We start from the raw sequence: 12,163 nt of genomic DNA on the forward strand, positions 1-12,163 counted from the left end.
ATGCCTTGGTCCTGTGGAGGCGGCACAGCCCCTACACAGGCACCCCCCAGCCCCGTGGAGGCGGCACGGCAGCCGCAGCCTGGTCCCAGTGAGGCGGCATGGATGGGCGGCGGGCATGCCCTGGCCCCGCCGGATACAGGCGGGCCTGGGGGCCCATGGCTGCCGGGTTGAGGCAGGGCCTCGTCCAGCAACTGTGCGGGAGGAACTGGGGACGGAGCCTCGCTACAAAAAAACGTGCGCCCTATAGTCTGGTGCGCCTTATGGTCGTGAAATTACTGTATATGAATTTTAAAGTTTAATCTTATCCTAATTAGATCACAGTAATTTCATGACTATAAGGCACACCAGACTATAAGGCGCACCCCCTGGGAGTCGGCAAAATTCGCAACTTTGTAGATCATATAAGGCGCACCGGACTATAGGGCGCACTTTTTTTTGTAGCGAGGCTCCACCCGCAGCTCCTCCCGCACGGTTGCTGGCCGAGGCCCCACCTCAACCCGGCAGCCATTGGCCCCTGGGCCCGCCTGTATCTGGCTGCCGCGGCACTGCCAGCTCCCCTCACAGCTCACACTTCCGGGGTGGCAAATGTCGCAACTTTGTACATCAGATAAGGCGCACCGGACTATAAGGCGCACTTCCAGGTTCGGGGGGAAATTTTAGTCAAAAGGGTGCGCCTTATAGTCATGAAATTACTGTAGTTAAATATTCTTTTAAAAAAAAAAAAAAGCTTTAAAGTTATAACTTTACTCAAAAAGACTAGGAGTGGTATTTCAGAATTACCTTACAGTTATTTGCATGCATATAAGGAGACAAACATTCTAGAATGAAATATTTTATGCATTTCCTTTATTTGTCTTTCATAATCAATTTGAGTGTCTCCTCAAAATAAGTAAACAAAAATTTGCTACCAATAGGATATAAGGATGACATTCTTATGTCAATTTTTATATCAAATTAAGAATCAGTGTGGTTACACTGTTGCTGTTGTCTCAAGAAAAATTGTTTAACTTTGCTGTAGTTTTCCCATTTGCACAGTGTGGTTGGTTGCTTCTTCCTCTGGCTGAGGATTGTCACTGGATTCATTAGTATTTTGTAGAGTTGTGAGTCCCTCAGAAGTAGTGCATGGATACCACAAACTGTGCAAGGAGAAAGCTCAAGTGAGCAGAGAAATCGCTCCCTAACAGCACCAGCTGTTGCAGGAACCAGCTGCAGAGCTGCTGTGCCTGGCGTGTGGGTGAGCCTCAGCAGAAGCACTGGGAAGAGAGAGTGGAAATAAAGGGAGAACATTGAGGTAAATGCAGATAGAAGAGATGGAGTATTCATGAGCAATCTCAAAGCTGGATGGTAGGTACCTAAAAAACTGAAATAATACACTCAGCTGTTTGAAGAAGACATGTCAGGGGGACTTGACTGCTGGTGGACAGCATTGCAAAACTATATGTAAGGTGTAATGGTTAGCTGGAGGACTGATTCAGGACTGGCACAGCATCTTGGGTGAAGCTTAGTTCATTAGGGGAATTGCTCCATATGTAGCTTGCAAATCTCAAGAGAAGCATGGGACTGATGACTTGAGTTTGCAAGCCAGCATCTGGCAGCTCAAATGTTCCACTATTACTTTCAAAAGAGATTACCTTATCTGGTTTCTCTTCCCCCACAAGGTTTTAGAAGAGAATGGAGAGCAAGTGCCCTGCTACTCTGTCATGGTGAGTTTACAAGAAGTTGGTGGAGCTGAAACTAAGAACTGGACTGTTCCCAGAAAGCTCAATGAGTTTCAGAACCTACACCGCAAACTCAGTGAGGTATGAATCCTGGCTACCAGAGGGAAAAGATAACAAGCTGCCAAAATTTGTCAGAATGATAAAAAATTAATGCTGCCAGTTTTAATGCCAGCCTTTTGGCTTTTAGCTCTTAAGAGCTAGCTTTCTATCTGCATATTTCTGGTCTCTGACAGATGCTTATAAACTTGTTTGTAATTATTTTTTCCCCTTAGTAATGTTTTACTGGACTAACCCCATTTTAAAATGGTATATGCTCTACACTGTCATACAAGTGCCTGCTATAAGAATGAGATTTTATGTCTGGCTTCTAGGGAAGTATTAGAAATGACAGCTTTTAGGGAGAGAGAAGGTTGGGATTTTTTTTCACAATGCTTTAACCTTTCTGTCTGATAAGGAATAGATAATGGTGCTGTAAAGGGAAAGATTTTAGATGTCAACCCACAGTGGGAAAGGGAAGGTATTTTTTTGAGAGGGGTGTCAAAGGGAAAAGGAGATGAGAGCAAAAAGGAGTCTCTTCATTTCTATTCTGAACCACCTGTCCTTTTCTTTGCATACATCTTAATTGAGTTCTCCTTTCTCCTACACAGTGTTTTCCGTCATTAAAGAAAGTTCAGTTGCCTTCTCTCAGCAAGCTGCCCTTCAAATCCATAGACCAGAAATTCATGGAGAAATCCAAGAACCAGCTTAATAACTTTCTGCAGGTAAGAAAATAAAGACAAAACCAACAGATATCTGAACAGGAGAATTGAGAGTCTGGTGCCTCTCTACTGCCTAAAGAAAGAGCATAGAACAAATAAGTCAAATGTAAGCTTCGACACTATAAATGTCAAAGTTGTCCAAAATGCTTGAAGTTGAGATTAGTTTGACTGATAGTAACCATTCCTCTAGTGGCAAGTTAATTTAAACTTTGATTAATTAAGGAATCATAAATAATAAATCCTTTAATTGCCACTTTCAGATAAAACTCTTCACAAAAAATTCCATACAAATGAGAAATTGTTATAAAACAAGAAAGTTGTAAGATTAAAAGCTTTATTCTTACTAGTTCCAGTACTTTAGAAATAGCTTCTTAAAGTATCTTTGTGAGATAGGGACTTTTTTCACACTACCTCTGAGCTGTGACTTAATCAGTTTTATTGGATGCCTCAACACCTCTTACTTCTTAACAAGAAATATTTAATTGTCATGTTGCTATGTTGTGATGTGTTATTATTTTTATTTAATAGAAATTACTCTCTGATGAAAGACTCTGCCAGAGTGAAGCACTTTATGCCTTCTTGAGCCCCTCCCCAGAGCACCTCAAAGTTATTGATGTGCAAGGAAAGAAGTCATCATTCTCGCTCTCCTCATTTCTAGAACGACTTCCTGGTGATTTGTTTTCTCATCAAGAGGTAAGTGGTAGAAAAGTAATCTTCCCAGATTTAATTACTTATCCTAAGTAAGCAGGGAGAGTCATTAGTGGTTGAATGGCAGGCAATATTTCCAAAGGTCATTTGTAATTTACTGTAAGTGAACACAGAGTCAGAAGAGCTGCCTATGAGTTAAAAATATGTTTATTAATAAAATAGGTTTCCTGCCTTTTGGTACATGCATATGGGTAAATGTGTAAGCTATTGCAAATAAACAAATTGCAGTTTGTGTGGGGTTGTTTATTTTTTTAATAGCAGAATTTTCCACTTTTTGAGTTCTGGACACACATATTTCAGAGGGGTTTGGGCAGGTAAAAATAACTATCACTTGGAAATATTCTCTTGGCAAGAACAGCTGTGTATCCTTAATTTCAGGACCACATCTGAAGCAGTGCTAGTTTCGACAAAAAACGAAAATGTTGGCAAAGAGTACAGGCTTACTGAAGGCATTTGCAAATGCAGGCAGGAACCTATGTGGGCAAACCAGTTGGAGAATTTGTTATTAAGCCATAAAATCTCATTGTTTACCAAAATGCAATGAATAATAGATTAGTGACTAAAATAGCTCATTGACTAAATTGACCATAATTCCACGGCACTCTATTCTGTGGTGTTGGTGTTCAGATAATATAACATTCAAGGAGCTGTTTCTATTCCTCCTTTTAGTTATATGTTATACAAAATGCATATGAAACATCTAATTTTTTTACGTGCTCTAGTTGTCTGGAGTGGATGGGTCTTATGCAGGATAAGGGGAGCATGTGTAGTTCTAGCCTTTTAATATGGAGAAAGGTGGTCTTGCATCTCAGAAATAAGAAAATCCTGTATGTATCTTTCCAAATTATACTGTGTTTGCATCTAGATGCTAAATGCATGTGCCTCATTTCAGAGTAATAAATATAAAGGACCTTTGAGAAACTGGTCTTCCACTTTCACAGAAGTACTGGAGTTCTAAATTCCAAAGTACTTTCACTAAAATGACTGTTAGGTAGAAGTAGCATAAAAGCATTGAAGTGTGAAGCTATTGGTATTTTGCTATTTAATTGAAAAACATTCTCAAGACAAAATTAGACTGCATAGATATTGTATTATGGGAGTGTGTAGGAGGAAATAGAAAATACAGGAGAAGGAAAGAGAATTTTTAACGCTAGTGTGTGAGAACAAATAAAACAGAAATTACGCAACTGTTACTGAAAAACTAAAGGAAGCAGAGCAAAAAAAAGCCTCCAGAGGAGTTGGAACATAACTGCTTACTGAACTTAAATTTAATTCTATTTGCTACTTGTGGGACTAGGAGCTTAATTTTGGCTAGAGTGCATTATGCCAGGCACTGTGCAAATGCAGACAAAGACCATCCTGCTTCACATTTCTCTTCCTTCTCTTCTCCCTTCTTTCCTTAAGCTTACACATAAGAGAAGACCACAGAACACAGATGGTGGGAACTGTTAGACTGTCTGAATGAGTATGTCAAACAATTGTCCTAAAGTGAAAATAATAAAATGGAGGGAGACGGATTGTGACGCAGTCTGAGATTAGCTCTGCTGTTTCCTGGACTCCCATGTCTTTCAGTAAGCACTTTGGATCAGCTCAGTCTTGCCCTGTTGATAGCATCTTGGATACTGTCCTAAAGCAGTTAAACTGCTTTCATTAAGTCATTTAGTACAAGGTCATAAATGCAATCAGTTGTGTTAAACCACAAGTAAAGCTGGTATAATTGTGTTCTTTTTGTGACTGAGAATTCCTGGTTTAGTTTGTATTTTGGACTTTGTCTTACAGTGCTCTCATTCAGCTCTCTTTGCCTTTACATCTCATCTCACATTTTTGAAATATATGTCAGAGCAATAATATTGCCTCTTGAATGTTGTTTTCAGCATTAGATACTTCAGCAATTTCTTTATATATACAACTCCTAGGACACAGCTTTAAAACATATTTCTTAGCTCTCTGGAACAAAAACCAAATCAGAGTAAAAATGCAGTTGATATCATCTAGAAAGAAGGGCTTTTAGATTTACAAATTTACTGGATAGAAAATGCACTGTAGTGTATAAATTTTCAGTTCATGTTGCATTTTCTAAATGACTGGAGATTCACTGAATAGCAGAAAAATAAACCAGTATTAGATGATCGAATGATGAGGATAAAAAGAAGAGGATTGATATCTCTGAAAACCAGGCTGAAGAAAAAAATTCGCACATCATTCTGATCATTCCTGATCCAGAGACTGGGGCATTGCACCAGCCGCAGTGGAAGTCAGGTCTGCCTCTCTCTAGCTTTGCTTGAAGCGTAGGCAGGCAGGGGAAGCTCCAGGAAAGCAAAGGGATGTGTTGTCTGCCATGAGTAATGATAGGTGGTGTTGTCCTGATCCTGAAGCAATCTTCATGACAGTGAGAAACAACCCGCTGTCTGCCCTTCAGTCTTGAATAGATGGCACTGCCAGAATTGAAGTGGTTCAACCCAGTCATCTTCTGGGAGTCTATCTGAATAACTCTTCTCCCTTTGCTGCCCTGAGCTTAGCATCCTGAGGCTCAGGTCATGAAGTATCACAATATTGTGTTTCTGCCTGGGACTAGTTTGCATTCATGGCGCTTGTCTCTACAGTGGCCAGTTCCCTTTTCACTGCTGGGTTTGGTTCCCAGCTTACTTCAAGGACAACTGGTTAGTGCCTGATCCCATTGAGTGGCTTCAGCTGTGAAGGCACTGTCTGTTCACCTGGGGAGCCAGCTACCTGCTTCTCTCTGTGCAATAGCCAGATTTTTCCCTTCCCAGCTGTTTGCATTGCTAAGAGCTGCAGCTGGCTAGCTCCCCATCCTGAATTCATGTGTTGTGTCAGAGAGACTTTGCAATGACACTGTTGAGTGCAATCTCCTGCTTACAGCTCTCATCTGTTTCCTAGCAGTACACAACTCCCACATCACCTGCTTTCTTTTATCCAGCTGGTGTTGATGGGGCAGTATAGGCAATAGATTCTGAAAATCTGGGCAGCATTGAGGTGCTTACTGGGGCAAGGCTGCAAAGCACTTACGACAATTCCAGCAGTGCAGTGTCCTCATCACTTTAGTCCAATGGGAAGTTTTCAAACTCCCTAGTGAGGTTCCTGTTTGCCAGCTCTTGCCAGCAGCAGTTTTTGGCTCTAACACTTTTTTTTGAGAGGACTGGCCATGCTTCTTCCCCAGATCATGGCAGTAACTAATCCATTCTGCAAGAAGGTTGGGGAACTGCAGTACACGCCCATGTTGTCCTTCTCTTCCTAGGAAGAAACAGAAGAGGACAGTGACCTGTCGGACTATGGAGAGGAGGTGGATGGGAAGAAGGACTCTCTTGCTGAACCATGTTTCATGCTGATTGGAGAGATTTTTGAACTGCGAGGAAGTAAGATGTAAACCTACTCAATTGCTAATGGAATGTTTTGGCTCTGTAGGGCACTTCATAATTCAGATTTTTTTGCTGTTTGAATAAGTGAAAACGTTCTTGCAATCTATATGGCCAGTTTGGAACCAAGCTATTCTTCAATATTCGTAACTTTGAAGCTTTCATTCAAAAGTGAAATTAAAATATAAAATGACAATAAAAATGTAACTCGTAGAGGAGAGCATTTGCACTTAATATTTTTCAATTTTTCATGAAAAAGTTGGGGAAAAAAAAGTAAATAGGTTGTTTGTCAGAGTGCAGGAATTCCTGAGGAAGGAAAGATGGCTTTATTATAGGACATGTCTCTGACAAAGAAATATAATTTTAATATCCATTTAAAGTGAATTATATATACATTTTAGTTCTGCAATTTATACGATGAAAATGATGCTAGAATTGTGGTATATTTAAATACTGGATTTTCCTGCCCCCGCCCCTTTACGTAACTGAATGATGGTAATAAAACTATTTTTTGTTTCTATTTGAATGTGCATGTTCTATAAAATTATTTACAGAGTAACTATTGCAAAATGTGACACCTTCCTAAAATGACAGATGCATCTTCCAAATATAGACTTTATTGTGATGGTGAACAGTATGGAAGAAAGATCAACCAGTGATTACTTGGAAGCACTCAATTTTGTTTCCTTTATTTGTAATGGAAAGCTGACTTAGTTTGAGCGAAAATGTTTTCAGAATTTTAGCGGTGCTGCTGTGTATACTTTATACTAATAGGTATGAAAAGGGTGGGAAGTCTGAGGACATTTGGTTTTTTTGTAGTAGAAAAAAGGTTTTGAGTAGTTGTATTGCTCAATAAACTTGAAATATTCTTGCATATAAAAATGTACAGTATAACCTAAAATGCATGTTATATGTATGCTTATATAATCTGTAAGATTTAAAAACCATACAGCAAACATCACAAGGAATGTAATCAAGAAAAATTAAACCTCTGTACAATTATTGGAATCTTAGAGTTATAGCAATGTATTTACTGTAGGGGTGGGTTGTTTGGGTTTGGTTTGGTGGGAGATAGGAGGAAAGTTTTGCATGTGATCATGGGTTCTGTAATGTCATTATGTATCATTTTTCATTGTTCTAGTGTTCAAGTGGGTCAGAAAAACATTAATTGCACTAGTACAAGTCACTTTTGGAAGAACTATCAACAAGTAAGTAGCTGTTGCTTTAACTGAACCTTCATCATTCTATGAAAAAAAGACTGATAGCAAAACTGTTAAAAATAATCTGGACATCCTGTTGGATATTATAATCTGCATTTGTTTTCCACAGTTCAATTTACATCTATGTTATGTTTATTAGAGAAAACACAGATATGTGAATTATCTTTACACTGCCAGGTAAAGCCTGCCTGATGCTATGAGTCTGCCTGTCTGTAAACACCTTCATGTAGAAAGCTGTATCCCTGGTCAGAAACAAATTTTAGAAGTATTCTACCAGCATAGCAGGGTGTTCTTTGTCCAGTCGGTGACTAAATCTGCACATGCCAACATAGCTTTTAAAGCCTCTTATGTATGCATTGTGTAGCAATAAATTGGACTGGTCTCAATTTTAAATTGATTGGTTCATTTCTTCATACCCTACCGATAACTGGAAAATGCCTGAAGGAGGACAGAGTAGGAGAGAATGTGTGACCATAGCTTGCACGCAAAGCTGCTGTGTAGCTTTTTACATGGAGGTGGACTTTATATTCATTGATTTTAAAGGATTTGGCCATATGGTAGCAGTACTGACTGGAGCCTGCTTTCTACCGTAGACTCCAGGTGCTAAAGGCTACAATAAACCACAGGAGGAGGCTGCTATCTGTTTGTAAGCCCTTCAGTAAAGTGCTTTGCTACCTGTGAAGAAACTTACTGTGCTTCTAGTAAAACTGACTATTTTTATCCTAGCAGGCACATCTCTACAGGCAACTAGTTTGGAGTTTGCTACAATTAGTTACCTAATTTTCCTAACTTTTCTGGGTGGAGCGTTTGTAGTGCCCATCCTCGAAATGTAGTTTTGATGCATATTTCAGTGTAGTACTTGTAATCTGTAATTTATGTTTGCGGATGTTTGTGGATTACATTGAAAAGCAGCCTTCTCCAGATCGAAGTCAAGTATCTGGAGTGACCTAGGTCCTAGAGCACACAAAGCTGATTATGACCTGCTGTGATGCCAATTAAATCAACTCAGGTACAGTAATTTCACGAATACAAGCCGCACGGACTATAAGCCGCATCTCTGGGTGTTGGCAAATATTTCGTTCTTTGTCCATAAATAAGCCGCACCTGAGTATAAGCCGCTCTGTCGTTCGCAGCGAGGACCCGCATGCAACAAAGTTACCAATTAGTAACAGAACCACGGCATGGCGGGGTTTACTGGTTCAGCTAAGGCTGTGCAGGCTCGGCCCGCTCGGGGCTGCCAACGGGGCCAGGTGGCCCAGCCCGGCGCTGGCGCTCGGCGAGGCCACTCGGGGCCAGCCGCTGCCTCTGGGCTCGCTCGCCCTGGCCCGGCACTGCCCCGTGGTGGCAGGCAGGCACGGAGTCCCCCCCTGCTCCCATGGCGGCGGAGGCGGGCGGCGACGGAGCCCCTCGCCTCCTCCCCGAGCCGTGGCAATGGCAGCACGGGGCTCCCGCCTTCCCCCTGGGCCGCAGCAATGGTGGCACGGGGCCCCCGCCGCCTCCCCAAGCCGCGGCAATGGCGGCACGGGGCCCCCCATCTCTCCCCCGGGCTGCGGCAGAGGAGGGAAGGTGCTGCCTGCAGGGAGCCAGGCTCCACCCGCGGCGCAATAGAGTAACAATTTGTAACAATCGCGAAATACCGGCTTTTACTAGCAGGTGCTTGGCTCGGCACCCTGGCTGGCACTTCTGAGGTTGTAAATGTCAGAAAATTATTCACATATTAGCCGCTCCTGAGTATAAGCCACATTTCCGGTTTGGGAGCAAAATCTTAGTCAAAATGGTGCGGCTTGTATTCGTGAAATTACTGTATATTGGCAAAATTGCATAAAAAAGAATATCTCTTCCACTACTTTGAGGAGTAAAAAGAATAAATCTGGATAAAACATGAAAGACTAGCTGTGATGGGCTTCCTTCTCCATTTCTTCACAGGCAAATCCGTGACACTGTACACTGGATGTTCAGTGAACCAATGCTTGTTTACTACATTGGTGTGTTTCGAGATGCTTTTTGGCCAAATGGAAAGTTAGCTCCACCACCGAGGGCCAAGAGTGATGAACAAAAGCAGGAGACAAAACAGAGAGCACAGCAAAAACTACTTGAAAACATTCCAGGTGAGATCACTTTGATTCTGCTTAGTCACAAATTTAATAACTAGTAAGGAAACTGGTGAATCAAATTATTTTCCTGTAGAGTTCTAAATTATGGCTATTTGCACAAATAAAGATAATTTTGGTCTTAGTCTTTGTCTCTCCTACCTGTCTGGTAAAAGGATGGATTTCAATATTATTGGCAGATACAAAATCAAAATTGCTGCATTTCCGTGCATAATATTCATCAAGGAACCTCAGTAAATTCTCTCTCTGCTGGTTCTCTGTGAGCAAATATGTGGCTCTGCTACTTGGAATTAATTGCCAAATAGGGAGAGTGGTGCCACCCCAGCTGCTTCTTCCTCTTGCATTTTGAAGTTGGAGAGAGAGGGATCTACCCAGCTGTCAGTGTTGTGTGTTGTCTGTTTCTGGTAAGAGGTTTCAGGGTACTGAATGTGAGAGTGACCTGCAGCCTGGGCAGAAGATCCTAGAGAGAGTTGTTTTTTCAGCAATTTCCTTTGCCTACCCTTATCTCCCAAGCCTGGGCAACTGCCTTTTCAGCAAGCATGTTTCTGGAGCACCATTCTGAGATGCTCCATTCTGTCCCACTCACAGGACAGGAAATCCAGTTACATATTCCTGACTCCTCAGAGATCATGTAAATCCACAGGCACCTAACTGAAAAGAATCAAAATCATTACCTTTAGCACTTGGAAATGCACTTAAACATAGCTTGAATGCTTTTTCTCTGCTCCATCTGAAGAGAATGAGCTATTTTATGGCTTCACTTAGATACCTCATATACCCCCGTGAATTAGGTAGCTTAATCAACTTTTACTGCAAAAAAGTAGATATGCATGCAAACTATTTGTCATTTGATGTGTAAACAACCCTCCATTTACTGCCTGTGTTATATACTCATTTACTTAACCTAAACAGTCTTCCATAGTTGGCATGTGGTATTGTTTGATTTTCTGTTTGTTTGTTTCTGAGCTTGGAACCATATGTCAGGACATAGCTGAATGCACCTTGGATTAATGATGGAGCACTGAATCACTATTTATTCTCTAATTTAATCCAAAATGTAAATAATTTACTTAGAATTCTCTTAACTGCCCTCTTGTGGGAAGTATTATCTGTGAAGATTGAGAGGCAATTCAAGTGCTAAATTTGTTTTAAATGTTGTAGAAATTGTCTTTGTGGCTGAAGGTATATTTAAATAAATTGTTTAATGTGTGAGATAAGACTTAGGGAGGTGAACTACTGAAAACGCATTTGATATATCACATTAGAACACTTTAAATGTTCTGAGATGCACACACTATTATCTATTGGGTAACTTGAGAATAAGGGTATCTTTTCAAGCTGTGTTTTTAAAAGGTTGGTGAGTAGGGACTGTGCATATCTTGTAGCCAAGGACAAATGAGGTGCAGTGGCTTTGCTTCCCCTCCTTTATGGGTCTTTATGGTTGATCTAGATGATCTTGGAAGGTCTCTTCCGACCTTGATGATTGTGATTTTGGGTAGTAGAATGATGATTCTGTGATTCTGGCTGGAGGTTTTGCCTAGAATGACTAAACAATATAAACTCAAGTAATGTTTGTTGCAGATACTCTGCAGAATCTTGTTGGACAACAAAATGCCCGTCATGGTGTAGTGAAAGTGTTCAATGCATTGCAAGAGAGGAAGGCTAATAAGCATCTACTTTATGTGAGTAACCAGAAAAGTAGCTTTTTAACTTCATAATCCTGTTAATTACTGACCTCTACCCACTTAGTGTTAAAGCCTAGGAGATGTGTTTTTGCAGAGATTCATTTACTATTAAAATAAGTCAGGTGCTCTGGGTTTGATTACTTCACTAAGTTTGAATAACAAAAGACTTTAACAGCAGCATTGTTTTTGTCTAAAAGAGATCCTCTACCACATCCAATGTGCCTGACTTCATAAGGTACGAACTAATTTTTTCATGCAGCTTAGAAAAATAAACACACCTTGGAGAATTCTAGAGAAGGATAACTCTAGGACAAGGCTCATAGTTAGGACATGACAGTCCTCCAAAAGTTCCACTCCTCGACTGTTGGGACTAGCTGGGATATGCAGCTGGATCTACGTATAACCCCTTCACAGTCAGTCAGTCTCTTCTGGCACATTTCAGACAGCAGCCTGTCACACAGTGCTGCCCCAGCAGTAGAGAAAAGGTGTATGCCTGGTGTTTGCTTATGCTATGGAGTCTTTGGCAGAACAGTACCAGTTTATAGGGGGTGGAAAATCCCCATCATGCCCCATCTGAATAGAGCTGCCC

General features: G+C 41.0%; 1 protein-coding gene across 1 annotated transcript in view; it reads left to right on the forward strand.

Annotated features, from left to right (window-relative positions):
• The window catches only part of SNX25 (sorting nexin 25), a 95,370-nt gene that overhangs the window by 81,645 nt on the left and 1,562 nt on the right, over positions 1-12,163 (forward strand). The window contains exons 12-18 of the mRNA XM_033059682.1: positions 1,659-1,799; positions 2,366-2,479; positions 3,005-3,169; positions 6,441-6,558; positions 7,700-7,766; positions 9,705-9,886; positions 11,471-11,571. Of these exons, the coding sequence (XP_032915573.1) occupies positions 1,659-1,799; positions 2,366-2,479; positions 3,005-3,169; positions 6,441-6,558; positions 7,700-7,766; positions 9,705-9,886; positions 11,471-11,571 (888 nt within the window). The remainder of the gene's footprint in view (positions 1-1,658; positions 1,800-2,365; positions 2,480-3,004; positions 3,170-6,440; positions 6,559-7,699; positions 7,767-9,704; positions 9,887-11,470; positions 11,572-12,163) is intronic.

The sequence above is a fragment of the Catharus ustulatus genome, chromosome 5 (assembly GCF_009819885.2).
Source record: "Catharus ustulatus isolate bCatUst1 chromosome 5, bCatUst1.pri.v2, whole genome shotgun sequence".
Taxonomy (NCBI): Eukaryota; Metazoa; Chordata; class Aves; order Passeriformes; family Turdidae; genus Catharus; species Catharus ustulatus.